Raw genomic sequence first — 27,015 nt, forward strand, 5'->3', positions numbered from 1 at the left:
TTCAGGTTTCTTATGTGTTAAAAAAAAAAAAAAATGACAGAGAAATCGCTGCTTTGGGAGTTGGCTGTAAGATTCAGAGACAGGCTGTGATAGCTCCTGGCCAGCCATGAGGCTTATTATTGCTGGTTATTATCCTTAGCAACCCAGGGAGCTGGTTTGGAAGGGGTTAAGTGGAGACCCTGCCTCCCAGCCAGGAGCAAATCAGGACTGGCCGGGGCGGAGCCAGGCTGCTGCTAGGAAAGAGACCTAGACCTGCCAGATGCTGCCTGGAGAGGGACCGGAGACAGAGGAGCTGGCAGGGCTTGGGGGGCATGGGGCAGGAAAGGGTTCAGCGGACCTGGCCTTTACTCTGTGAGAGTTCCAAGCTCGAGGGTCCAGGGTGGCTGTGAGGTTGGGGAGCGGCGGTGCTGCCCAAGCGAGGGCAGCTGTAGAGTAGAGTGTAAGAGGACCAGAGCCTTGAGTCCGCTTGGTCCCCCAGGCAAAGGGCTCTGACTTCAGCTGACTCTGATGGCCTTGCATGGGCACAGAGTTTAATTTTAGCTCCAGCCACAGGAGTGCCTGGCAGTGGGTGCAGGGGTAGCCTGAGCCGCTCAGGGACTACTCGGGCTGTGGGGGAGTGGAGGAGACCAGCCCTACTTCCTTCCAACCTTGAGCCTGGCAAGCGTGTTTCTTGTGGGAGCCCTGACCGATCCTCCATGGCCTGGCAGACAGCCCTCCTCTCAGTCAAGGGCAGGGGCAGAGGGTGCAGCCACGAGGGCAGAGGGACATTGCTTTGCAGTCTGGACAAGGATTGCATCAGTCTGAGTAGTACCCAGGGGCAGGTGGCCCTGCTGGTGGGGCAAAGGCTGGCTGGGTTGTGCAGATGCCAAGGAAACGGAGCTCTGGGCACAGGAAAGCAAGACCAGAAAGCTGGCTCGCCTTGACCCCTCTTGGGTGGCCAGTGACTTGCTTTTTGACTTCTACAGGAAGCTTGCCCTCATGAGTCTCAGTCTTCCCGTCTGTGCAATGACAATGCTGGACTAGAGGACTGATCATAGCCCTGGTCACCCTCAGATCCTGCTCGCCGGCAGAGGCACCTGGCTTCCCCCAGCCTTGGTTGTGGGTGGCCAATGCAGTTCTGGAGAAGAAGGTCTCTCTGGCTGGCACTGTCAGCTTCCAGTCTCCTCCTTACCCTCCTGGGGTTTTTCCCCTTTCTCCGCCTAGCAGTGTCCCCCAGACCTCAGCCTGCCGCTCCCCAGGGCTGGCCCCGCTGGTTGGATACAGCGTCCCTGCGGAGTTTCTCCCAGCCTGAAGAGCCCCCAGAAGATGTCCCTCAACCTCCTCAAGCCCCCCATGGTACCAGCTGCAGCTGGGGAATCTGCTTTGACACCTCCAGATGCAGGGGTGATGGCCTCAAGGTATTTGCACATGCAGCTGCTCAACCAACCTCTGAGATGCATCGCAGGATCCTGGCTTCCCTGGAAGGCTCCCGCTACCACACACGCAATCTCACAGAGGCCTGCCTCCTCTTCGTCCTCAGCCCAGAAGACCCAGATGGACAGTGTGGCCCTGCTCCTCAACACTGGAACGGAGGCAGGAACCACCTGGTCATCCGTCTCCACCCGGACCCCTGCCCCCAGGCCTCCCAGCTGGGACAGGCAATGGTGGCACAGGCCAGCCCCAGAGTGGACACCTTCCGGCCTGGCTTCGATGTGGCACTCCCGCTTCTCCCTGAAGCCCACCCATTTCGAGGTGGGGCTCCTGGCCAGCTGCAACAGCACAGCCCCCACCCTAGGGCAGCCCTGCTAGCCCTGGCAGAAGAGGGGGGCAGGTGGCGTACAGCAGGCACCTACTCCTCCACCTGCCCCTGGGATGGGCACTGTGAGCAAGACCTTGGACCCAAGCAGTAAGTGAACCTTCCCTTTGTGGGGCTGGACGGGAGGAAGGCAGTGGTAGGAGAAGCCTAGAGCAGAGAGTATGGGCAGGACGGAGACAGGGCACCAGCTGGTCTTAGCAAACTTAGGTCTGCTAGAGCAGAAGGGAGTCGGGTTAAATAACAGAGTGTACCTCCACCAAGGCAGTGATTTACCTCTGAAGTGTCAAAGGCAGATTTTGCAGCTCTCCCTTGGGAATCTTTAAAAACAAAGCCTGACTCACAAGTACTTATTCCCTTCTGTTATTCCAGTCCCTCCTACCCTAACATTTTATGTAACATACACTTACATGGTGCTTACTCTGTGATAAGCACTTTTATAAATAATGATTATACATAATAAACTAATACTAGTCTAAGTGTTCATATACCAGACACTAGGATCAGGTGGTACTTGCTCAGAGAAGTTAAGTCATTTATCTGAGGTCACACAGCCAAAAGGATCACAGGAGCATAGCCAATATTTTAATTTGGTACAAAGCATCGAACTCAGGGCCGTATGCTTGCCAGGCATACCCTGTGCCACTGAGCTATATTCCCGGCCCTAGAATTACCTATTTCTAGAACCTTCTGTTTGAGACGTTTGAGTTTTAAGCAAGAGTATTATGGTCAGCCCTGTCAAATGCTCCCAAGGGATCTTGGAGATTAGTAACTGCTCACAACTGGAAGCTGTTCCTGTCTAATTTGGGGGGATTTACCTCTGAGGAAAACAGCATTTGGTTGTAGTAAACAGGACTTAGGTTTGATCCTGCCGGTGAGAGTGCCTGGATGTAAATACGGTCACAGAGGCCTGTGGAACATGGCTTTGCAGGAACCTCCTTCCCCCAGACTGGCTGGGGCAACACACCTCAGGTGATGAAGTGGTTAGCATCCAGGCTCTGGAAACCCCTGCATCTCCAGGAAGCTTCCAAAGGGAGGGGAAGAGTGGAAGCTCCGTCTCAGCTTTTTTGGCCCTGGTAGCAAAGGGCTCCCTCTCCATCCTGTCCTCCAGCAGACCTGTGCTGGAAACGGTCCCTCCCCTGTCCTTCTGGAGAGTCCTCCCTGGGGCTTGCTTCTCGTGCTGTGCCAAAACACGAACATGACTATTCTGAGCTGCGCTTCCCTCCTGGGAATTCTTCACGTGGCCAGGGGGGTCCCCCGGGGTTCCTCTCAGCGAAGGCTCTTGCGGGACTGAAATTTGCTTACCTCCTAAAGGCGACTGGAGGCCTCCAGGGAGCCGCTCTGCTAGGGGTAAGAAGGGAACTGCCTTGCGATCCCATCATCCCTTCTGGGGGGACCCAGCCCTATCATCCATCCTAAGCAGCGAGGCGAGGAGTGGGGCTCTCCCGAGGCTCCGCAGGCTCAGAGCTCAGAACCTAGATGGACACCCACCCTTGGTGACCAGGTGCCTGGTCATCCCGCCTCCCCCAGCAGCCACCCGCCCGAGTGCACACTGCTCAGCCGTTCTTGCTTGTAGGAAGTTCCCCTTCGGCTGGCTTGGCGGCTGCTAAGTGCAGTTGGTTATTGGTGAACGCAGAGCTGTGTCAGTCTGAACTCTGAGCAGTGCAAGTTGCATTCAGTAAGTAGGTGAGCGCACACTAAATATTCACTGGTGGATCTAAAAAGGGCCAGAACTGGTCACAGTTTATTTTTCTCATGCGTATGGGCTGCCCTTGGATAGGAGAGGGGATTTTTTTGTTTTTGTTTTTGGGTTTTCTTTTTTCCAGCACTGGAAGTGAACCCAGGGCTGCCTCTCTAGGCTTTTTAATGTTTTTAGTTTGAGACAAGGTCTTGCTAAGTGACTCAGGCTGACTTTGAACTTTTCCCCTCCTGTCTCAGCCTGTCTCAACTAGCTGGGATTATAGGTATGCACCACTGCCCCAGGTTTGGGTAGCATCTTTGAAAAGTTTATATCCAAAATCCAAAGCTTGGCAGCTTTTCACTGGCCTCTGAACACAAGGAATTGCAACTTTGGCCTCAGCCTACTCTAGGTGACAAGGGTCTATTGTTTCTGTGTTAGCTGGGGCCTCAGTTTCTCTGGAGTGCCAGCCAAGCAGCTTCCTGGGACAGACATTCAGTACAGGAATAGAGAGAGGGAGGCCGACAGCGACGGGGCCAGCCCTCAGAGGGTGGCCTGAATAAACAAGCACTGACCAAGAACAGGCAACTCACAGTCCCCGCCACTGTCCCACATCCCTCAGCCTTGACCTGGTGCCGTGCCAGGCACTTTACCTGCCATTGCAAATTCTCTCCAGCGCTCTTCAAGGCAACCATTGTTAGCCTGTTTCAGGGCACAGGAACCTGAGCTCAGAGAGGGGGAATGAATGAACCAAGCCCTTAGGTGACACAGTTCTGTGCCTAGGCCCCCTCGCTTTTCTGATCTGGTGCCTGGAAGGGCTGGCATTGGGATTAAACCCCGTACTTCTGGCTCCAGCGCCTAAGTTTTTCCACCTTGGTTGAACAGTCTTCTGTTGCTTCGGAAGGAGGGTCCACCCACCGAAATTGTTACTTATATATTTTTATGAATAGGGAATTCATTCATAGGGCATGAAATTCCAAAGGCACAAAAGGTACACAGTAAAAGTCTCTCTTCCATTCCTGTTTTTAAAGTGCATGAAAATGCTTTCAAAGGGAAAAAAATGAGCAATTAAATAGAAAAAAGTTTAACATGTAATATTATTTGGGCCAGGCATTGCAGCACACACTTAGAATCCCAACACTTGGAAGACTAAGGCAGCAGGATGGTTGTGAGTTCGAGGCCAGGCTGGGGTAGTTCAAGGCCAGCCTGCATTACCAAGTGAGATCCTGTCTCAAAAAAAGAAAGTTTGACTTTATACTAACATAAGTATCAAATATAATTTTAATATTTTTTCATAGCAGGACCAGTTGCAAAGTTCAAAGTACTTAAAGCACATGGAAGTTATTATCATGTGGCCCTCCCTGCCTGTGGCCAGACCAAAATGGAGCCCTGTGGCCATGGGCAGGGCCACAATGAGCACCCATGGACTCTGAGGTCCTGGATCTATGGCAAACACCCTACAGAGTCGTAGGATCCTAGAACTTCCTTGGCCTTCCACCGATGCAGCCCTCTGTGACACACTCTCGCCAAGGGCCACGAGGTTGCACATTGAGCTTCTGCTTACTTAACTCTACTGATGGGAAACTCACCACCTCCCATGACTATCTGTACCCTCAGCTTCATTACTAGGATTTGTGCTGAAATCAGCCCCCTGGGTTCCTGTCCATTGGTCTTGGCCCTATCCTCTAGTGCCACACTGAACATGCATCAATTTAGCACCCACTGAGTGTTCAGTCTCCACCCTGCTGGGCTCTAGGATGCTAAGATGAAGGAGACGTAGCCCCTATTCTCAAGCAGGTCAGTATCATAAGAGAGACAAACAATTCCACGATTTGATTCACACTGTTAATCAGAGAGAGGCTGCACATCTATCTGCCTGTCTGGCTCCTCGGCTTAAGAGTCAAATGCCCTCTTTGGACCTCAGTTTCTGTTTCTGTAAAATAGGATAATATCAGCACATGTTTCCCATCTCATAGAATTGCTATGAGAATAGTTAGTCAGTGTAAAGCACACAGAAGTGGGTCGAGAGCAAAATGTATGTCCCATTAACATTACCTGGAAGTTAAGGGGGGCTTCCCATAGGAGGCAGTGTGTAAGCTCAGAATTTAATGCAGAGTAGGAGGAGTTCCTTGGTCTATGAGGCAGGGAGGCATATTCAGGTGCCAGGAAAGGATGCAGGTAGACAAGGGCACTGAGGTGGACACAGGGAGGCAGGGCCAGGGGTGCACATCAGTCATCAGGGCTCCTAACCTAGGGGTTTTCAGGCCTTCAGAGTTTACAGGTGCGGGGAGGGGTGTGTGAAGAGGACTCTACCTGCTTGGCAGGTGGCTGACTTTTAATGTGACAGAGGGTATCCCAAAGTTTAACCCTGACTTCTTCTGGGGGAACCTGGAGGACACCCGAGTCTCAAGTGGAGGAGAAAGGAGACCTGGGTCCTCTGGAGACCCCTAAGCAGTTCATTAATTGGGGTTAGGGTTGACACTGCTCTGCCCCAACCCCTCTGGGACTCAGTCTCCCCATTGTTCAGTGGGGGTTGCCTCAGATGCTGCCTGACATTCCCAGGTCTGCTTCTTGATGACTGGACTGCCAACCAGATGGGCTGCAGCAGAGGAGGGGCCTGGGAACCTCTGGGCTCCCGCCCCTCAGCTTCAGTCTATGTAGCCCAAGGGTCCTGGTCCCCCCACAGCCCCTTTCTCCCAGACCCTGTCTCCCTACCTGGCTCATGGACAATGGCTCCCTGGGTGAGTGGACCCAAGGAGATGGCTCTGAGGAGGCTGTGACTCCGTCCCCTCCCCCACAGGCACTCACAGCCTGAGTGTGGCCTTGGGGTTGGGGGTAGGAGGGAGAGGAACAGAGGCGCCCTGTCCTCCCGGGGGTGAGGGGACCTCTGGGCGAGAGCTTCCTGCGTGGTTCCAGGCTGCAGGCCCAGCCCACCGCATGACAGAGAAGCCTTTCACAGTCCTGGGCTCCTCCCGGTGTGGGAGGCCGCTCAGGTAGAAGGTGCCTGACAGACTGCGTGTGGCCGAGTGCAAGGGGAAGGGACCTGGGAAACATCAGGTCCCACTGCCTCTCATTCTGCAAATGAGTAAACTGAGGCCCAGCGAGAGGAAGAGAGGTGTCTGAGTCACCAAGGGCAGACAGCTAGAACCCAGGGACCCGGTCTCCTGGGGCACAGCTTGTGGTGTGTCAGTGTGGCTGCGTGTGCCATGCATGTTTGCTAATACGTGAGCACGCAATGGCGCACACTATGGATTTGGGTGTCGGAGTGAGGTGAGGGGCAGCTCTCTCAGGCTCACTTGTGCAGGCCCAGTCCTGTGCCTCCTTAGGACCAGACCTGAGGAAAAGCTGCCCAATGCGACCTTCTGCCTCATCCCTGGCCAGCGTGCTGAAGCCTCGCGCTTCCTTCAAGCCCTGCAGGTACAGCCCCAATTTGGGCATCCCCGTGGTCTGTCCCCCTCCCCTTGAGCTGCTAAGTCCATGGGCACAGGCCCCTGGGAAGGGGTAGTCACCATTTTACTTCATCACTGAGGCTCAGGGTTACCCATGGCCACGCTCACAAGCACCCTGCAGAACAACACCCCGTCCCCGCTAAACCCTCTTCCCTTCCTCTTTGCCCTCTGCCCCCAAGAGCAGCTGCTGCTGACCTGGACCTGGGAAGGGGGTGAATCTGTGTGGGGTGGGACTGGGCTGCCCAGTGACTGCCCTGCCCCCCAGGCTGGCTGCATCCCTGTGCTTCTCAGCCCCCACTGGGAGCTGCCGTTCTCTGAGGTCATCGACTGGACCAAGGCGGCCATTGTAGCTGACAAGCGGCTTCCTCTTCAGGTAGCTCAGGGCTGTGCCCACGGCGAGGGACTGGACCCAGGACCTGGGAGGGACCCCAAGATCCAGGTCACTTGTCCTCAGGCCACATTCCTATCCCTCATCTACATGTCCAGATAAATTTCCTCTGCCCTGAGCCTCCCTCTGGGGCTGCTGTGGAATGGTACTGGACCCAGTCACATGGCTTCTAACTGTCATTTAAACCCAGCTCTGTGTGACCCCTGAACTCAGCTGGGCAAAAGCGTCTGCTGAAAGCTGCAGGTAGAAGCCTTCTGGTTCTCAGGTCTCTCCGAAGGTCAGCCAGGGCCTGACAAGGTCTCAGGCCGCTGCCTTTTCTCCATCTGTGCCCAGGTCCTGGCTGCCCTCCAGGAGATGGCTCCCGCACGGGTCCTCGCCCTGCGCCAACAGACCCAGTTCCTGTGGGCCGCCTACTTCTCCTCAGTAGAGAAAGTCATCCACACCACTCTGGAGGTGAGGCACCCTCACCTGTCCGGGCCCTGCCCCGGATTCCCACTTCATCTGCCCAGGCTCTAAACTCCTCTGCCTGAGCCCCTTCTTTCCCCGGTCTTGAGGTTCCGCCTTGAAGTTGCCTGTGGGCTGGATCTGAGACCCCTTCCTCTCTAATCCTGACCTTGGTTTCCTTATCTATTGAGGAGACCCTGCTATGGCACATACTCAAAGGGCGTGCTGCTTTCACTGGATGGCAATGGTGGGTAGAGAGGAGAATCTCATGACGGTTCAGGACTCTGAGTCCCCCCAAAATATTATGATCTGTTAGTTTGTCAGCTGAGTGACCAAGGAAAGGAAGACAGCAAGCCTGTCATGTCTGGTGATACTGGACCTGCAAACGGGCCCGGGAAATACAACCCCGAACCTGCTAGATGTCCCATACGCTGAGTTTGTGTTCCCCGAAATTGAAAAATGAATTCTGAGGAAAAACAGAGGTCGAGAGGAAGAAATTTTACTGAGGGGAAGACAGGAAGGGACCCAGAAGGTGGGTTCCTGTGGACTCCACTTTCATGGAGGAAGATTTATACAGCAAAATCACAAGGCAGGTGCATCTCGGACAAAATTTTGATCAATAAGATTACAAATATAGTCACTTGGGTAATGGTGATCAGTGGGGAAGCAAGTCATATAGCAAGTGTACATGAAGAGAACAAGGACCTTTTTGGAAGGAATCGATCATGGGGTCCTGGTCGCCCACCCAGGTAACTGATGCCTATTTAGGATAGCGGTCATCGTATTGTTTATCCCTCAGGGAGTATGTAGGTGTAGTCATTCCGTTTTTACCTTAAAGGCTGAACTGCAACAACTGTGACTTATCTTCTGCCCTGACCCCTTCAAGGGCAAGCCCTAGAGTTCTGTCTGACTCAGCTGTCTGTAATTCTGTCCCTTGTAAGAGGCTATCACCCATGCTAACTCTTCTAGATTGCAGCCTCTCAACCCTCTGGCCCCAGGGATCTGGTGCCACTGCTGCTGCCCTCAGAATCCTAAGGGGCAGGTGCAAAGCTCTGCCTGGCCTTGACTTCCTAACCCTCAGGGTTGAGTATGTGCCCTCAGGGTTTGCAGTTTTAGGGCGACACTGGCCATCCCTCCTCTCTCACTTCACAGATTATCCAGGACCGGATTTTGGGTGCATCTGCCCACCCCTCACTGTTGTGGAATAGCCCTCCAGGGGCACTCCTGGCCCTGTCCATTTTTTCCAGGAGCCCCCAGGATTTCCCCTTCTACCACCTGCAGCAGGGTATGTTCTGGACATAGGACATGAAGGCCGCTCATCTGTCCCCAGGCCTATTCTGGCCTCACCCATAAGCCCTTGTTAAGACCTTCCCAAGCCTCCAACATGGATACTGGCTCTTGGGGTCCCCTACTCAGGAATTCTCAGAGGGTTCTGTTTATATCCACCCTAACAGCCTATGTGTCCTTTCCCCAGGCTCCCGCCCTGAGGGCAGATTCAGCGCCCTGATCTGGGTGGGGACCTCCAGCCAGCACCCCCTGAAGCTCATCCAGGCGGTGGCAGGATCCCAGCACTGTGCCCAGGTCTGCCCCCTTGACCAGCTGGAGTCCTGGGATCTTGGTGGGGTAAAGGGCATGACAGGGATCTTCAGGATACCTAGAGCCCAAGGATGATATTTTCTTGGGAGGCAAGTGATTTCCAAGAGTTCTGGCTGCCTTCCTCCTGAGTACCACATTTTTTGTCCCTTTCCCCCAATTCCATGGAATTGCCGAAGACCTTTACAGCTGGTACCTCTTGAGGAGGCTGGAGAAGTAAACATTCATTAATTCACTCAGCCGTTATTTTCTGGCTCAGAATCTGGGGGGTGACACTGAGCATGCAAAAAAACCCAGCACAAAACCAACACAAGATTCCGCCCCAGGATTCAGACACATTGGCATGTCCTGGCTCACAGACTATCAAATCACATCTCCAGAGAAGCCAGGTAGATGCTCAAAGAGGACTGCTGCTCAGATGCTGCTCAGAGGGACATTTGGGCTGGGCTCAGAATGAAAAGAAGCCAGAGGACAGACTGCAAAATTTAGAGAAAAGATGGGAAGGGGTCATGGAGTTAGGGCCCTGGCTGGCGGCCATCACAACCACACCAGATTTCTTGCCTTCTGGAAGGCCAAAGGCAAGGACAGGGCAGCAGTGAAAGAACCCCAGATCCAACAAAGCATCTCTTCCACCTTTCCCTCCTGGCCCCAGACTTCAGGAACCCCTTCCCTCTTAGATCCTGGTTCTCTGGAGCAGTGAGAAGCCACTCCCTCTCAAGTGGCCAGAGACAACAGTGCCCTTGACGGTCATGGATGGGCACAGGAAGGTGAGCACTGGGTGTACTGGGAACGGAGGAGGTATCCAGCACCTTTTGCTTGGGCCTGAACCAAAGCCAGGCTTCAAGATGGGCCTGAAGAAATCAGACCTTGGGTTCCAGCTGCAAACCTGTGGACCTATGGAAATGATCCCCCACCCCCACCCCTTGTGAAGCCAGAGTACGAGGCTTTCTGCGAGGGGAGTAGGCAGAGCAGTGTGTGGATGGGGCAGGGGGACCTGGGATCTTGGAGAAATATGGATAGAGATGGGGCTAGGAAGCGGTGGCTTCTGAGAAGCAAGGTGGTGTGCACCACCTGTCTGCCGTGTGCTTCTGGGTAAATCCCTTCAGCTCCCAGACCCATTTCCTCAAATGAGGGATGCTTGACAACCACTCTGGGTTGGCGTGATAATCTAATATGACAGTGGAGGGAACCTGAGGGGTCACAACTGAAGAGCCCCTAGAGACCAGCTCCATTTAACCAAAGGAGACACTGAAATCCAGAGTTAAATGAGTCTTGGGCTTGTATTTGCAGCCCTTCCTCTACACCATGTTCGAAGAGCTCTATTCATGGTGCAGGGCTTCCCCGTGACAGTCACCTCACCCTCTCCCACTACAGGTCAGCGACCGCTTCTTTCCATACAGCGCCATCAGCACTGATGCTATCCTCAGCCTCGATGCCCACAGCAGTCTTTCTACAAGTGAGGTGAGCTGGGCCCAAGAGGAGCCAATGTGGTGGGCACAGAGCCTGAGGATAGAGCCACAGGGCATGAGATACAGCCTCTTGGTTGGGGAACCACTGTAGCAAACCAGTGGACTTCCTCTTTAGAAATCTAACAGAGATGTTCTCAGACTCTTTTTTTTTTTTCTTTTGAGACAGGGTCTCTCTATGCAGTTCAGGCTGGCCTTGAGCTCACTTTGTAGCCCAAGCTGGTCTCGAACTTGCAGAGATCCTGATTACAGGCGTGAGCCACCACGCCCGGCTCTCAGACTCTCTTTTTTGGGGTGTTTTTAGCTTTTGTTTTGAGACAGGGTCTTGTTATATAGTTCAGACTGGCCTTGAACTCACTATGTAGCCCAGGCTGGCATCAAACTCAAGGTGATCCTCCTGCTTCAGTCTCCTGAATGCTGGGATTACAGACATGAACCACCATGCTGGGCCTCTTACACTCTTTTTTTTTTTTTTGGTAGTGGGAATCAAACTCATGACCTTGCACTTGCCAGACAGGCACTTAAGCCACTGAGCTAAATCCCCAGCCCCTCCTCTTACACCCTTTTGAACAGTATTTTTGTGGCTCCAGCTGAGAAAATTCCCTCCTAAAGATGCCCCTGAAACATTCACGTTACACTTCTAGTCAACTCCAAGCAATGGCTCCCATCCTGTCTCCCCTGAACCCTGTCCTGGCCCTCAGTCAGGCCAGCTTCACTTCCACAAGATATGAGGATGTTTCTGGTTGGTTGAGAAGTCCTTCCTCACAGCCCACTTAAATCTCTCTCCAGGTAGACTTTGCCTTTGTGGTGTGGCAGAGCTTCCCAGAGCGGATGGTGGGCTTTCTAACATGGAACCACTTCTGGGATGAGACTCGAAGCGGCTGGGGCTACACTGCTGAGATGGCCAATGAATTCTCCATGGTTCTCACCGCAGCTGCCTTCTACCATAGGTACAAATGCTGGCCTGGTGCAGGGATCTGAGGGCCTGAGACTCCCTGCCTGAACAGAGCTAGGGTGGCCTAGAGCCCAGAGATCCAGCTTCAAGGCCTGGATCTGCCACTTTCCACTTAACATCATCCCAGGCAAGTCTCTCACTTCACTTGAGTTTCAGCGTCTTTGTCTGTAAAATGGGATGTGCTCACCTCACAGGGATGGTTGATCATCCAGTCAAGTCCCCAGCACACACAGCCAACAAATAGCTAGTGTAGTGTTCAGTGTGTTAAAGACAGTGTTCAGGATGGGGATGGTGGTGAGGGGGTAACAGGAGAATGGTTCTGATGTGTTATAAAGGAGAGTCTGCTGGGCTCGGGACCATCCCAGGCCTTTCCCAGGGTGCCTGAGGTACCCAAGGGCCTCACTCTTGGCATAGTGATTGCACCGTGGAGAAGCTCCTCAAAGCAATTCCTTCAGCATGTTTCAACCAATCTGTGTAACCCGGATCTCTGCAGATTCATCCAGGTGTAGGCCATCCCTAATGTCTGCAGGGCAGACCCAGCTTGTGCTGTGGGGCATCCGCGTGAAGCATCCCCTTGCCTAGTTATTCCATAGTCTTCCTGGAGCTGGTATCTGGGTGGTCATGTTTGATTCTCCCCTGTCTGGCCCCCACAGTCTAGCCCTGCCTGAGCAGGGTACACCATTGCCTGCAGGCAAGCCAGGGCCAGTGGAGAGTGGCTCATAACTCAGGTGGGAGTTCTCTGAGGTGGCCAGGGCAGGGAGCAGGGCTTTTGAAAGAGGCTTAGGGATCAGAAGGCTAAGGTGAGGTCAGCAGGGAGGAGAATAGGGCCTGAGGGCGAGAGGGACTTGGGGACTTAGCTGCAGTCTCTCCCTGTCCTCCCCTCTCCACCAGGTATTACCACACTCTCTTCACCCACTCCCTGCCCAAGGCCCTGAGGACCCTGGCAGATGAGGCACCCGCCTGCGTGGACGTCCTGATGAACTTCTTAGTAGCGGCAGCCACCAAGCTGCCCCCTATTAAAGTGCCCTTTAGCAAGCAGCACCGGGGGGCTGCTCCACTGGTGAGGGCCATGGGGAGGGAAGGGGGGCACTGGGAGAGCATGTCTGGGGCGGGGCAGGGCGGGGCTCCTTCTCTGTCCAATCCAAATCCTTCTGGCTCCAAGATGGGGGTTGTGGGAGCCTCGAAGGATAGAAAGGCCTATCGAGGCATTTCTCCCCAACCTTTCAGGCTCCTAGGATTCCGGCGTCCGGGTCTCAGCCTCAGCCCCCACATCAAGACTGCATCAACCGGATGGTGGCAGAGTTCGGCCACATGCCTCTGGTCCCTTCTCGCTTGCGTCTGGACCCCGTGCTGTTCAAGGACCCAGTGTCTGTGCAGCGCAAGAAGTACCGCAGGCTGGAGAAGCCCTAGGAGAGACCATAGGAGGTCCTAGCCCGGCTCCCAGGGCGCGCGTCACCCACCGTCAGGCGGCGCTAGCCTGGCTCTCTGCTGCTGCGGCTCGGCTCGGGCTGATCCGCTGGCCCAGCTACGTTTCTTTGTCTTTCAGATCCTTGCCTGATATTTATGTGCGACCTCCAGGGATCGATGTCGTTGATGCTGCCGCGGTCCCATCGCTGTTCACGCTGGCTGGCAACGTGCTCGCCGCCAGGCCCCCAGGCAGCCTGGGAGTCCGGAGGGCGGGTCGCGCCCCCTTCTCCCCAGTCTGGCAGGTGCGCGCAAACATTTAATAGATACAAAGGAGAGACATTAACCTTAAGCCACCGCAGACACTGCGTGCGGAGAGAAAAACCCTCCCACCCCGGCGTTCCTAGTCGGCGAGGAAGACAGCCATGTGAAGAAGCCTAGGTTGTCAGGCTTAATCCTCGCCCCCCAGGGAAGGAGCAAAGAAGGGCAGGGAAAGGCGAGGGATGGGAACGTGGGTGACACGTCCCTGTTGCGCAGGGTCCTGGGCTCTGGCCCGACTAGCCTCCCTGAATTATCGATTTGTACCACTAGGGGTCAGTGCTGCACCGCACTCCCTCCACCGAAGAGCTGGGCGTTTAAACTTATGCTTGGTGGGGTGAGAGGGCGGGCCGGGGGCGTGGAGGGTCAACCGGTGTGCACTATGTATGCACCGCCCGGGTCTGCAAACAAGAGAATTATCAGAAAGAACGGCCACACCCCTTTGGCTTGCACACTCGGAACCCCGTTAGAAGGAACTGTTTCCAGGTAAACTGGGCAGGAGGGCTGTTCCCAGCGCCCTGTGAGGGTGGAGGGGGGCAGGGCACTGGTTCTCCTGGCTTAGTCCACCTGGAACTGGAATTATCACTTCCGAAATAAAACGCGCGTCCTTGCCCCTTCACGCGCAGGCTATAAATACACGTACAGCAGCTGTGCGCACCAGCCCGGGAGGGGGACTCTTGAGGTTCTTCAGGAGCCCGGGTGACTAAAGAGTGGGGGTGAGGGGTCCAGTCTCGTCTAGGGTGTCGGGTGCCCTCCTGCTTTGAGGGCTTCGCTGCTGTGGAAACTCCCATGACTAGGTCATCATTGGGAACATGGTGTCCCTAAGGCCTGTCCAGACCTCCCACCCCCATCCTCCAAGCTTGACCTTTGGCCCCTGTATGACTCAGTCCTCCCTGGAGACTGGACACTGCTGGACATAGAGTGGGTGTCCCTTGGGAGGCGGGGTGCTATGGATGCTGCAGGTGCAGGGGGATTGGAAATAAAAGTGGGAGGGCAGCAGTCTGGCCCAGGGTCAGACAGTTTGGGGGAGGGGAGTGAGGAAGCACACAGCTGCAGCTGGGCGGCCTTCCAAGGTGCAGAGCGCACCCAGAGCCAGACCGGCCAGGGCAAAGCGGTACCTTTCCAACTGTGGCTTCAGCACCCAGGGCGCTGAACTGCCTTGCCTGTGGGATGGGCACTGTTGAAATCAGGGGCTGACTGTACCAGCCTCCAACTCAGAGCAGGTCCCCAGCCCCTGCTATCAAAGTGGCCCAGTGAATGAGGCAGAAATTCCAGACCTGCTCCACCCTGGCTGGGTGACTTAGCCTCTCTGAGTCTTTTTCTCATATATAAAAACAGAAGACACCAAGTGACTGTCTCTGGGAGGGGTGCAAGGACTTGGCACATAGGGAAGCCCAAGGTCTAAGTTGCTGGCCTGCAGGGATTGCAGAGCAGACATTTGATTCTGGTGGTGTGCAGCACAATCATCAGCTGTCCTTCTTGCCTCCTACCACTTCCAGACTAATGCTGGTGACTTCCCAATTACCTTCAGAGGCTGAAGGACCCCTGGCTTAGGTCACAGACAATCCCAATGACAGCTCTGGAAAGACACAAAGGTCCTCTAGGAAGAGGCTTAAAGAAGGGTAGTGAGCAGATCCTCCTCTTCTGCCATGGCCTGGACAGTCAAGACAGACTCAATTCTGCCCCAGGCAGGTTGGAAACCTGACAACCTTTGGCCACAGAGGTACCCTTTTTCCAGGATGACAGTGAATGTAAACACTCCAACAACTACCAGGTGCTTGGCCAGGTGACCAGATCTTTGGCTCTGCCCTCACAACAGCCCTGTGAGGTAGGTGTCCCATTTTCGGTCTTCAGATAAGAATGGGGAGGTCAACTGGCCAAAGGACATTTGCTCATAACAGCAGGAGTGGACATCAGGTGAGACAGACATTAGGCACAAGGCTCCCTGCTTAACTAGGCTGGTTGCCTTTGTGAGATGGTGAGCCCTTTCCTAGACTTCTTCTTGGTCTGGGAAGTTTAAATTTGCAATCCCATGGAAAAGTTATTGGAATTCTAGCAATCTCCCACTACCAGCGTAACCAGTGCCAGAATAAAGGCATTAAGGCATATTTATAGTCGTGGGGAGTGACGGAGGACTGTTAAGTTCAGATAGGGTGATGGTTAACCAAAACAAAGGCCTTGACCCAGGGCTGGACCCTGGCTTTACACATTCGTGAAGAAGGGAGTGGCTTGATGACGAGTGGCTGTGCAGATGGCGGGAAGTAGATGAGTGTTGTGAGCTGGGCTAGGTAGGAGGCCTGAAGTCACCTCTGCACTATGCATAGAGAAGGATATGCAGAAAGAGTCATCTGCATAACTCAACTTGAGGTAGTATCTAATGTTTGGGGGTTGGTGCTTCAGCTCTGATGTGTAATCTTTTATACCCTGGGAAGTCATAGCCTCTTACCTAGAAGCTCGAACCCACCAACTGAATGGAACACAGTTCTCCCTCCCTCCCAGCTCACACATATTTTGGAAGCTGCAGGGATGGGGTAACACTCCCCTGTCCCTTTGATTCAAAGACTACACATCAGCACCTGGACTGGACTGATCTGCATTGCTTAAAGCCAACTGAGGAGATAAGGAAAAGTTTTAGCCAGCTCTGTACATATCAGTACATGGAAATAGGGCCAGGTTTAGCCAAAAGGGAGACAACTGCTCTTCTTCCTAGGAGCTGCATCCAGGTGGTCCTCCACATTCCCACTTGCTTCTTCTAAACACAAGTCAGCCCCTAACTCAGGAGTGATCGTACACAAAATCCCAGAAGACAGGTTCTCCCTTCCTAGTTAGATACTGGGCAATATTTGTTCCTGATTCTGATTATGTGAGGCCATATATGCAATAGAGCCAGATCAGTCATGTCTAATTCCAGGCTCTATAATCCCCTGGAACACTGTCACGGTGACAGAAGTGGCCTCAGGACTTGTTTGGGCCAGACCACAGCTGCAACCTGTCCCCTCAAACTGTGTCAAGGGTATCTGTACATTGGCCCAGCTTCCTAACGTGGGGGAAACAAGGAAAACAGCCAGGTTACCCAGTAAGAAGCTTCCCCCTTCAGGAAAAGGAAGCATTTTGCCCAAAAGTAAGGTGACAGTAATAAGTAATAGGCAGACCTCAGGTGCCTGTGGCTGCACATCTCAGGGGAGCACATGTGAGTCCAAGGGTCTTCATAACCCCAAACCCCATGGCCTCCTCAAACCTTATTGGCAGAGGGAGGAGCTTCATTCCAGGGCAGTCAGGATGCAGGTGGGAAATGCAGGCCAGTGGGGGAACTTTCAGGCCAGTCTCTTCTCTGTCACCCCAGGCTATGCCTTGATGACTTTCCTACTGTGGGTGTCAGGATGGTACCAGCTGGGGATCAGACTCAAACAAGACCTGTGGGGAGCTGACCTAGAGGTGGAGGACAGGGCTAGCTCCTTAGTCTCTACCCTGGGGGTGGGTGTGGGTAGATGGGGAGGCCAGGAAGAGCCCCACTCCTACAGGGGACAGAGCTCCACACTGAACCTGAAAGAGAGAGGTGTGGGGTAGGCAGGGTCCTGGCTGGGTGTGTAGGACACTCGGTCTGGCCACTTGCAGGTCCTAGTCGAGCCTCAGTTGGTGCCTTGCCAGGCCGTTAGTCTGCGGGGCCTTGGCACGCCTGACAGTCCTTCATGTCCTCGGAGTAGTTCTCGATCTGGATGGTCATAGTGTGGAAATGGAACTTCCCCTGGAGGCGGGTGCTGGCCACCTTCAGCACAGCCTGGGCATCTGTATTCTGAGCTGGGGCAAGAGACGCAACATAGGTGGTGGTGAGGAGAACCAGAGACCTGTTTACTTGAGCTTGGGCGCATACATGAGCCCAAGTCTCCTGCCTACCCCCAGGAGAACAGGATATGGGACCATGAACATGAAGAAGCCCCCAGAAGCTGGACAGTCACATGCTTCTGTGGTCCCAGCACTTAAGAAGCTGAGGCAGGAGGATCCCAAGTGTGAGTTTTGCTTGAGCAACTTCGTGAGACCTTGTCTCATAATCAAAAAAGAAATGAGAATGTAGCTCAGTGGTGGAGTAACTGCGGTTTGATCCCTAGTATCACAAAAGCCCTCAGATTCATCTCTTGTGTCAGGCAAATCCTTGAAGTCCATATCTGGCCCAGACCTAAAAGAGCAGGAAAAGTACCAGCCTCGAGAGCCCAGGAATCTGCCTTCTTCTGCACTTGGTTGCTACAAGGGACTTGTTTGCCCAGGCAAGGGACCTGACCAACATCACCCCCAGCCTTAACTTCTTGAGTAAATGAGCTTGTGATGCACAGATGTAGTATGTTCCAAGTAAGCGCCCAGGGGAGGGACTCTGCGAGATCCACAGGGGTGGCCTCAGGCTGCCTCCCTCGCTCACCCTGTCCTGAGAGTCCCAACCACTCACCAATGGCAATGTGGACAGACAACACGGGATGGGCCACGGTCAGCGCCCAGATGTGCAGGCTGTGCAAGGCTTCCACGCCCTCCACGGACAGCAGCAGATCCCGCACGGCAGTGAAGTTCACGCCCTTGGGAGTCCCTGAAGGCAGCAGGGACAGGGGCTAAAAGGTGCTGTTTGCCCCCTCATCCTTCTCTGAGAAATCTTTTGGCCCACAGAGCTGATGTTACCCCACTTCCCCAACTCCCCATGCATCCTGCTGCGTCCTCTTCTGTTAACACCATCTGAAACCATCTCGTTAGACCGTTTATGTGTCTCCTCCTCTAGCATGGAAGCCTCACAAGAGCAGAGCTCGTTTTGTTCACCACCATATCCTATGTGCCTAGAACAGCACCTCTGTAAGTGTTTTGAATGGAAGAAAGAAAGAAGGAACAGAACCTGAGAGTGCCTGTACCTGCCTGAGGTATCGTCATCACTTTTATCCAAGTCATTTTGTTGGAGAAAAAGCTCTGAACCACAGCCAAATGCTCCCACCAACCCCAGACTCGCAGCACCCAACTTCACACCAAACTGATCTGGATCATGCAGAGAACCATGGGTGGCCCAAGCCCCAATCCCTAAAGCATAAGAAAGCCCAGGTGAAGTAGAGTGGCAGGGCAGATCGTTCTCCACCACCCTGCAAGTCCCAGGGCCTCCTGAGCCAGGGGTATGTGTTGAACCCTAGGAGGCTGCCGGAGACTGAACTGGGGTGGATTCAGTAGCCTCATCCCAGACTGATGGTGCTTTTGTAAGCCTCAGCCATTCCTTGTGCCACAGGAAACACAATCTCAGCCGCTCTTCTTGGGAAGGCAGCAGACTGGGTATGGATATATGGTCAGGCTGGAGCTCCACGTACTACAGAGGCCACCCAGAAGCCACTTGATTAGGCGGGCAAGACACACCCTGGCAGAGGAGGAGGCACCCTTGGGTTAGCAGTAGAGCAATGATGGGCAGAGGACTTTTCCAGGAAGTGACCTGAGGGCCCAGCTCTAGACCAAGGTCAGCTGGGGGACCCAGAGGTTTCCAGCCTGTGCTGGTTCCAGGACCTGGTTCCCTACCCATGTGCTGGGATTTACACACACACACACACATGAATATATCCACATGCACTATCTGAGCCAGATTATGGTTTGAGAGCCAAGAACCAAAATGAAGCCTACAAAGTCCACCATCCAGATTACCTTCCATTAGTATCAGGATCACATCTCTGAGGATAGTCAAGGTTGTCCCCAGGACCAGGATGGAGAAGATGAAGGTGCAGATGGGGTCCACATACTTGTACTCTGGCTACAGGAAAAGAGCAAGGAAGATCTGGGCTTCACCAACTAACACCTCCACTCCCTCTTCTCCCCAGCACCGTGGAGGAGCAGGGCTCTCTCTGCAAGGTGGGCATAATTCGCACCCTAGCCTGCTTCCTACTTTCTGCCTTTTATTCCACATCTGGAAGAACAGATAGACAGACCGAAGCTCAGGATGTGGCTCAGGATCTCCCAGCTCTCCCTTCTCTGAGGGGCCCAACATAAACAGTGCTGAAAGGAATCTTAGCATTTGACCTGACATCCCCATCTTATAGATGGGGAATTTGAGGTTCACTGTGAGCAAGCAACTCACTCAGCATCATTCAGCTTCAAACTCAGTGCCTGACTCCATGAGACCTCCTAGCTACTATGTAATGGGCAGTGTCCAGGCTTTAGCAACATATAATCCTGGGTTTGAATCTGGCTTGCCAGTTGTGTGACACTGTGCCAGTCCCTAAGCCTTTCTGAGCTGTATAAAACATTACCGCCTGCTCTTTGGGGCAGTTGTAAAGAACAGAGGTACTGGTACTCAGTAGGTATTCGAAAGATATTCCCTTTTCTGTTTCCATCTTTTGCCCAGAGCTGGGAAGGGGCTGGAATCTAGAAGGTGCCCAATGCAGAGAGGAAGCTGAGATGATCTACACTCCCCTGCCCCATCCTCCCGCTTCTGTCCCCAGCTCTGACCTTGAAGTATAAAATATAGGCTGCCACCAGGACACCCAAGCTCTGTAGAAAGTCCCCAATCACATGGATGAAGGCAGCTCGGACACTGGGGTTCTCCTGCTGCTGGCTGGTGTCATCATGGCTATGCCCGTTGCCATGGCTATGTCCATGGCCAGACTGGTACAGGATCAACCCCATTCTACACAAGTAGAGACAAAGCCTAGGGGTTACTGAGGTAGAAGTACAGGCTTCAAATCAGCAATATAGAAGATACCTATAGGGCTAACCTCCTTTTGGAGCCAAAATCTCCAGGCCCTTAGGCTCTGTGATTCTTTTGGCCAAAAGAAGAGCCTCATCTACGTGGTTTTGATTCAGAACCACAGGAGAAAGGGCTCAGCTTCAAGGCTAGGCTGAGGCTGGTAACAACCTCAAAGCAGGAGGGCAGTGTGGAGGTCATCTAGTTCACCCTGTCATGTCACAGTTGGGGAAACTGAGGTCACTAAGCAAGAGAGGTAAAAGGTCCAAATGAGTCATCCATGCTCAAGACATCTCTTCCTACACCAAGATCAATTTCAGCTACAACTTTTCAGCTTGAAAAGGATGTGAGTTAGGCTCCCCAAGGACATCTACACTCATCTCTCCCCACTGCAAGTATGAGGGCTTCAAGGTTATTTGGATATGTTTGGAGAAGTGGGTAGAGTTGATGTGAACCCTGATTTACAGCCCCCAGTGTCCTTGGCCTAAGCTTGAGGCAGAACCCAGGTATCGCAGGTACTAGAGTATTTATTAGTGAATGTTTGCCCCTGTCCTGTGCTGGACTGTGACATAGCCTTCCAGTGACAGCAAAGTACGCTCAGAGAGGGGGGCATGCTGAGGGAAACGAGGCCACACTCACATGATGTTCACAACCACAGCGGAGCCCGACGTGATGAGCATGGTGCCTCCTTCAATCTCATAGTCCCCAGAGATCAGTCGTTCCACAGCCAGGTACACCAGCACCCCAGTCACAACCCAGATGGACAGCACAGAGAGCAGCGCTCCCAAGATCTCTGGGGAAGACCCAACCACCAGGACCAAAGTGAGCCTGGGGGCCTCCCCACTTCATGGTCTCTCCTCCCCACTGCAAAGTTAGGGCCTGAGTCCCATTGGGTCCCGCTGAAGGCGTGGCTGGAATAGTTACACCTTAGCCCACCACTCATGAGTCTGAGCATGTGGGCGATAGAAGGAACTGAAGAAGTCACCCAGGTCAACCTTGTTTGTTTTATAGGGAAAGAAACTGACTTATTAATACCTTTTGATCAGCTGGCAAACAAGCATCTGAGGAAGGGAGGCTGGGTCATCTCCCAGTAGAGGAAAATGACAATGCAGCTCCAAAGTGAGCTGATAGAATTTAAGGCTTGTGAAACTGATCTCTCCCTCCTCCTAGAGCTGATCCATGGAGTTATATACAGCGCTAATGCCACTGTCATGTGTTGTTGAAGTTTTTTTTTTTTTTTTTTGTCTTTTTGAGACAGGGTCTCGCTATGCATTTCAGGCTGGCCTTGAGCTCACTTTGTAGCCCAGGCTGGTCTTGAACTCGATGCGTTCCTCCTGCTTCAGCCTCCCGAGTGCTTGCCACCACGCCCAGCTCAAAGAGACTTTTTTTTTTTTTTTTTTTTCCGGTACTGGGGATTGAACTCATGACCTTGCGCTTGCTAGGCAGGCGCTTATGCCACTGAACTAAATCCTCAGCCTTGTTGAAGTTCTTGAGCCACTACTTTTTTGGTACCGGGGATTGAACTCATGACCTCACACTTGCCAGGCAGGTTCTTATGCCACTGAGGTAAATCCCCAGCCCACCACTGTATTCATAGGAAGGTGAACTTTGCTTCCCTGGGAATCAGAGCTCCTGGATGCCTAGGATTTGACTCTTACTAGAGCTGTCCTATGGACTGAGTTCCCAGAGGACTGAGGCCATGGCTGACATCCTTTCCCCCACCCAAGTCACACTGCTGACCTCAGTCAGGCCTGACTCTCCAAACCGCCCTAAGAACTTCCTTTCTGATCCACCCTCTCTCTCCTCAATCTCATCTTTAGCCCAGTAGGTGACCTCACCAGCACGCTGCCAGCCAAAGTTCATGGTCTTGGTGGCTGGTCGGGAGGACATCCAGAGAGAGAAGAGGCTGATGAACATGCTGGCAAAGTCAGTGAGCAGGTGGGCGGCATCAGTCATGATGGCCAGGCTATGTGCCAGGTACCCACCTGCAGGGACAGGGCCAGGAGAGGGTCCTTGTCAGTTCTCTGCTGAGCCAACTCCCCAGAGTGTGTGCAGCAGAGCACACAGGCTCTGGAAAAAGACACTGGGTTCAAGATCTCTCTGTCTACCAGCTGTATGACCATAAACAAGGGGCTTACAATTCTCTGAGCTTCAACTTCCGTTCTTTGAAATGAGTTCACAACATCTACTTAGATGGTAAATATGAAAATCAAATTCAAATATGGGCTGGAAAATACAATGGTTACTCAGTAAATAAGCTTCTCTTCTAGAAATCCGGGACTTACCTTCCCTACCCACTGTATGTGACTTTTGGCAGGTTACTTAACTTTCATATAGCTCAGTTTCATCATCTGTACAATAAAGAGTATAAGCTGGGCACTGTGGTGCATGCCTGGAATCCCAGTATCCTGAGAGGACTAAATGTTAGAGCCCAGACTGGGCAACTTTGTAAGACCCTGTCTCAAAACACAATAAAAATAAATGAATAAATAGGGCTGGAGATGTAGCTCAGTATGAAAGCTCTGAGTTGAACCTCCTTTATTGGGGTGAAAATAGCATGGTTGATAGCAGAAGTTGGCTGTGAGAATTATTTGAGCTAATGTATTTATGCAGGGCTTAGGGTTCAATGAAGAGGGTTCAATCAGTGGGGCTGTCGGTATTCGTATTTCTGGGACCATTCAGGCTTTCCATGCATCAATTTCATTTAAATAGCACGAAACTTCTTACCAATGACTTCCCCAATCATGAACACCAGACAGACGGCAGAGGCCACGTAGAGCTGGCGACGGGCCCGCTCCTTCTTGGGGTCATAGTGACTGCTTGGATTCTCCTGGGCATGGCAGTAATGGTTGCTGTGGGCAGCCAGCTCAACAGCCTGGAAGTCCTGGGCAGGCTGCAGCTGAGGGAACCAGCCAGCCTTGTCCTGCCACAGAGATCTTGTGTATGACCTGGCTCCCGGTAGGGGAGGGTGGAAGAGAGAGGGAACTCAGGCTGGTAGACAGGGACAAAGAGGGCTGACTCCGGAGCCATCTCTCCAGGGGCCCTTGGTGCTCCCGTGTGTCCAGTGGAATGAAGAGCTAAGAACACAGGAAGTTCCTGGGCCCAATGGAGTGGCCAGAAGGTGAGAAGCCCTTGTGCTGGGGGTCAGATGCTGGAGGAATGGAAGTCTTGGGGCTTTGGACCCTGACCATTCCCTCCTCCCCCATTCCTTCCAAGGACTAGAGGAGGAGTCTTTGGGAACTGGCCAAGAGGTACGCTGTCCAGTGGAGCGTGGAGAAGGAACAGAGCGGAGGCTCAGGGTGAAGAGCGAGCTCCTCTCTGGCTCACTCAGGGCACAGAGCCTCCCCTGGCTTCTTGGGGGCAAAGGGCTGGCTGTGGGCGGCTCTCCAGACATTATCCGCTCCCACAGACTGGAGTCAGGATCTGTGTTCCACGGCAGACAGGCAGAGATGGTTCCCAGGGCATGGGGACCACGGCCAATTCCCCTTCTGGCCTCACCCCTTCTCTCTGGCGTGGTCCGAGGTCATGCTGCAGCCAAAACCAACCTCAGGAGGATGGGGTGGGTCAGATGATGCCCCGGGGCTCGCCTTCCCGGACTCTCGGACTCTAGTCTTACCCCACTCCACGCCTGCCGTCCAACAGGTGCTGCTTCTCCGCGGCCTCCATGCCGCCCGCGCGCCCCCGCCTCGCCGACAGCGGCCTGGACGCTGCGCGCCGGACGCTCCGCCGCGCGCACACCGGCGGCTCCCGCTCCCGCTCCCGCTCGGCGCCCCCGACCCCGCGTCCGCGTCTCCGCGCTGCACGTGTGCGCGCCGCCCGCTTTATCCCGGCCCTCGCCGCCCCGTGTGAAGCTGCCCGCCGCACGTCGTGTGCAAAAGCTCCCCGGGAGGGAGGAGGGTGGCCGGCTGCAAAGGGCGTCGCGGGGCTGCCCCCCACCCGCTGGTGGCCTGCGAGGGGCCCCGAGGCCGAGCTGCCCGCGAGGAAAATCCTAACAGCCTCTGCGCCCACTCTCCCGCGTGGGTAGGCCATGACCCACCGAGGAGGGACGGAACCTTGGTCTCTCGGACACCCGGGGGGCAGGAATGTGGCCCCGTGCCTCGGAATAGCGACTCCCTCGGCCAGGGCCGGCGGCGACCTCCGACGGTGCTGGATCTGCTGAATCGTTCGCCCCTCTCAGCCAGGAGACTTCTGACCAGCTGCCGCTTTTCCCTCCGGCTGGGCGTGGAATAGTCTCCCTTCAGCTGGGGCGGTGCTGACCCTGGCAGGTTGGGGTGGCCTACTGGTTTGCCACCGAAGTGGCACCCTTTCCTCCTCTCTAGTGCGCTCTAATTAGAATCCGCAGTGGCCAGCTTTTTGTTTGTTTGTTTGGAGGGACTTTGTTTTTAACTGGTGATTGAATCTAGGACCTTTGCACTGAACTGCATCCCCAAACGATTTTTATTTTATTTTTGTGGGGCCAGAGATATAACTCAGCAACACAGTGCCTGCCTGGAAGCACCAGGTTAAGAGTTCAATTCCCAGTACAAAAAATAATAATAAAATAAAATCGTATTTTATTCTGAGACTAAATCAATTGAGTTACCCAGGTTGGAATTCAAACTGTGGTCCTCCAGCTCAGTTTCCCAGAGCGCTGGAATTACAGGCATGTGCCAATGGTTGTGGCCACCCTTATCTGCACCCCTATAAGGAATAGTGTCATGCTTCATTAACAGTCACCGTCTGTCCAGAGCTGACACCACCACCACCACACTTTCTCCCATCCCTTGAAGCAAATTAAGGGACACCAGAAAGCTCTACAGGTAAACATTTGGAACAACATCAACAAATAATCTGGGAGATGAAGGCAGAAGGTGCCATGCATGGTGGTACTGATGAAAGAACCTGGCCTGTGCCCAATTGGCAGCTGGGTGCCCCGCCGACTTGAAGCAGTGTCCCACCACCCAGGTCCCAGGGTGGGGCCTGGAGCCTCTATGTTGGCCTCTAACAGGTGCCTGTGTAGAAAGCTGGTGACTTTCCCTGGGAAGTCAGCTCATGAGCCCCAGTGCCAATGTTGGAGCACAATTATAATGTAGAAACACATTCATGAGATGGTAAATTTATGGATATTTCTAGCGGGCTCTGACCAAGTTGCTGTTCTGCTGTCTCTGGTAAATTCAGTTGACCCAGACAATGTCAGAGCAGTTTCCTATACCTTAAAGCACCTTGGGCTGACCAGTGCTCATTCAGCTTTTTCTCCTGAACAATTCCTATATTATGGTAATGACCTTAAGTATACTTATTCTGTAAGAGCCTCCTCCATTGGTTCATGGAATGTTTGTATTATTTCAAGATATCCTGTCTGTCAATATATGATTCAATGTATGTAAGCAATCATGTAACATTTGGTCACTTGCTCTGTACCACTCACTTCTAATTCTATATAAACTAAAGTCCTTCCTGATTGAGAGCAGTCATGTGAGAGGAATTATCTCTGCAACTGTCCACTGGTGTGAAAATCCAACAGTTCACTGGTGTAAAAATTAATGCTGCCTTCTTCATGAGTTCAATCCCCCGTACTAAAGGGAAAAAAAAGAAAGCTAAATGCTGTCTTCCTATCTCCTCAGTGCAAAGAGTCTTCCTTTTGGTTTGGCTTGGCTTGGGTTGGCTTGGGAAATTTCCTGCAACATCCTTGGGCACTAGGACCATAGCTTGGAAGATTCGGCCTGTCACAGAAACAAGTGTATAGTGCTGGAAGTGTAGCTCAGGGGTAAAGCTGTGAAACTGTGCTAGGCAGCTGGATTATATATATTACAGGCAGGCAGATGGGGGTGGGGCCTCAAATTAGACAATGCAGAAGACCAGAGATCTTGCAACCTTGAGGAGACACCTCTGTGCTTCTGCTGTGGGCCAGGTCTCAAAACAAAAGATAAAACAAATGTAACCACACCCTAAGTATAAACATCAGGGATTGATATTCTAAATAGGTATCAATCACCTTGAAGAAACCAGAAGGGGCCATTAATCCAACCCCTTAGCAAAGAAGCAAAGACCCTAGTCTGTATTATTCTGTTTTTGGTTTTTTTTTTTTTTTTTTGGTACTGGGAAATCGAACTCAGGACTACAGGCTTGGAAGGTAAGCACTTATGCTGCTGAGCTAAATCCCCAGCCCTTTATTCTGTATTCTTATCTACTTGTTATATGACTCGCCTCCCCATTTGATCCAGATTTAATCAATTTTACCTGATCAATTTAATCAATTTTACTTGTGATCTTACTGGTTGACCATAATTCTGTCCCACCTCATGTCCACCTGCCTTCTGAGTTCCCATTTTCCCCCACCTTGGACCTACCTCACCTCATAGTTTTGCTCTATAAAATCCCTGGAAAAGGCAGAATCCTCAGCAACTCACTCCGAACCATGTCTGTCTGTCTGTTTCTCTCTCTCTCTCTCTCTCTCTCTGACAGAAGCTTTCTTTCTCTCAATAAATATGTTCTGCTCCTAATTTCCATTGTTCCTAAAATTCATTGTTCAATTTTAGAGAACACGAACTCATACCAGACATCTAGCAGGCTGGGAGTTTCTTCCTCTGTGTCAGAACTATGGGATCAATTCCCAGCTCCATAAGGAAGGCTGAGAATAGAGAGAGGGAGGAAGCTGGGTATGGTGGTACATGCCCGTAATTCCATCAGGGAAGACGCTGAGGCCAGCCTTGGCTACATAGCAAGAAAGACCCTGTCACAAAACAAAACAAGAAAGAAAGAGAATGTGGGTTGTGGGCCTCTTGCCCACACCACTGGGGACAGGGAGGAACTCTTTCAGTCTGTCCACCTACAGGAGTTTTTTTGTAAGGGACAGGGTGC

General features: G+C 53.0%; 2 protein-coding genes across 11 annotated transcripts; one reads left to right on the top strand and one right to left on the bottom strand.

The window, feature by feature from the left end:
• Positions 1-263: 263 nt before the first annotated feature.
• Extl1 (exostosin like glycosyltransferase 1) lies at positions 264-26,657 on the top strand. Of its 8 annotated transcripts, none has more exons than XR_010043026.1 (12): positions 267-1,885; positions 6,797-6,887; positions 7,185-7,292; positions 7,641-7,760; positions 8,904-9,036; positions 9,226-9,332; positions 10,022-10,111; positions 10,719-10,805; positions 11,600-11,760; positions 12,657-12,825; positions 12,993-13,973; positions 23,818-26,657. XR_010043026.1 is itself a non-coding variant. In XM_003471313.5 (12 exons), exons 1-11 carry the CDS (start codon positions 1,110-1,112, stop codon positions 13,173-13,175), a joined length of 2,025 nt encoding a protein of 674 aa, XP_003471361.2. In that variant the 5' UTR covers positions 268-1,109; the 3' UTR covers positions 13,176-13,190; positions 13,312-14,106. The 8 variants fall into 8 exon arrangements, 6 of the variants coding, with proteins under 6 accessions (XP_005004337.2, XP_005004338.2, XP_013009529.2 ...); XM_003471313.5 differs by lacking the exon at positions 23,818-26,657 and having other exon boundaries at positions 268-1,885; positions 12,993-13,190; positions 13,312-14,106; XM_023565692.2 differs by lacking the exon at positions 23,818-26,657 and having other exon boundaries at positions 1,108-1,397; positions 1,520-1,885; positions 12,993-14,106.
• Positions 15,256-24,389, bottom strand: Slc30a2 (solute carrier family 30 member 2). Of its 3 annotated transcripts, none has more exons than XM_023565691.2 (8): positions 24,212-24,389; positions 22,903-23,123; positions 22,014-22,160; positions 20,815-20,968; positions 19,941-20,118; positions 19,140-19,245; positions 17,926-18,060; positions 15,256-17,285 (listed from the first exon to the last, which is right to left on the bottom strand). In XM_023565691.2, exons 2-8 carry the CDS (start codon positions 22,919-22,921, stop codon positions 17,140-17,142), a joined length of 885 nt encoding a protein of 294 aa, XP_023421459.2. In that variant the 5' UTR covers positions 22,922-23,123; positions 24,212-24,389; the 3' UTR covers positions 15,256-17,139. The 3 variants fall into 3 exon arrangements, with proteins under 3 accessions (XP_023421459.2, XP_013009630.2, XP_013009631.1); XM_013154176.3 differs by lacking the exon at positions 24,212-24,389 and adding an exon at positions 23,792-24,204; XM_013154177.3 differs by lacking the exons at positions 15,256-17,285; positions 24,212-24,389 and adding exons at positions 17,296-17,661; positions 23,792-24,204.
• Positions 26,658-27,015: the final 358 nt, after the last annotated feature.

Source organism: Cavia porcellus, unplaced genomic scaffold (assembly GCF_034190915.1).
Source record: "Cavia porcellus strain 051 isolate PalLab524CR breed Dunkin Hartley unplaced genomic scaffold, mCavPor4.1 scaffold_25, whole genome shotgun sequence".
Taxonomy (NCBI): domain Eukaryota; kingdom Metazoa; phylum Chordata; class Mammalia; order Rodentia; family Caviidae; genus Cavia; species Cavia porcellus.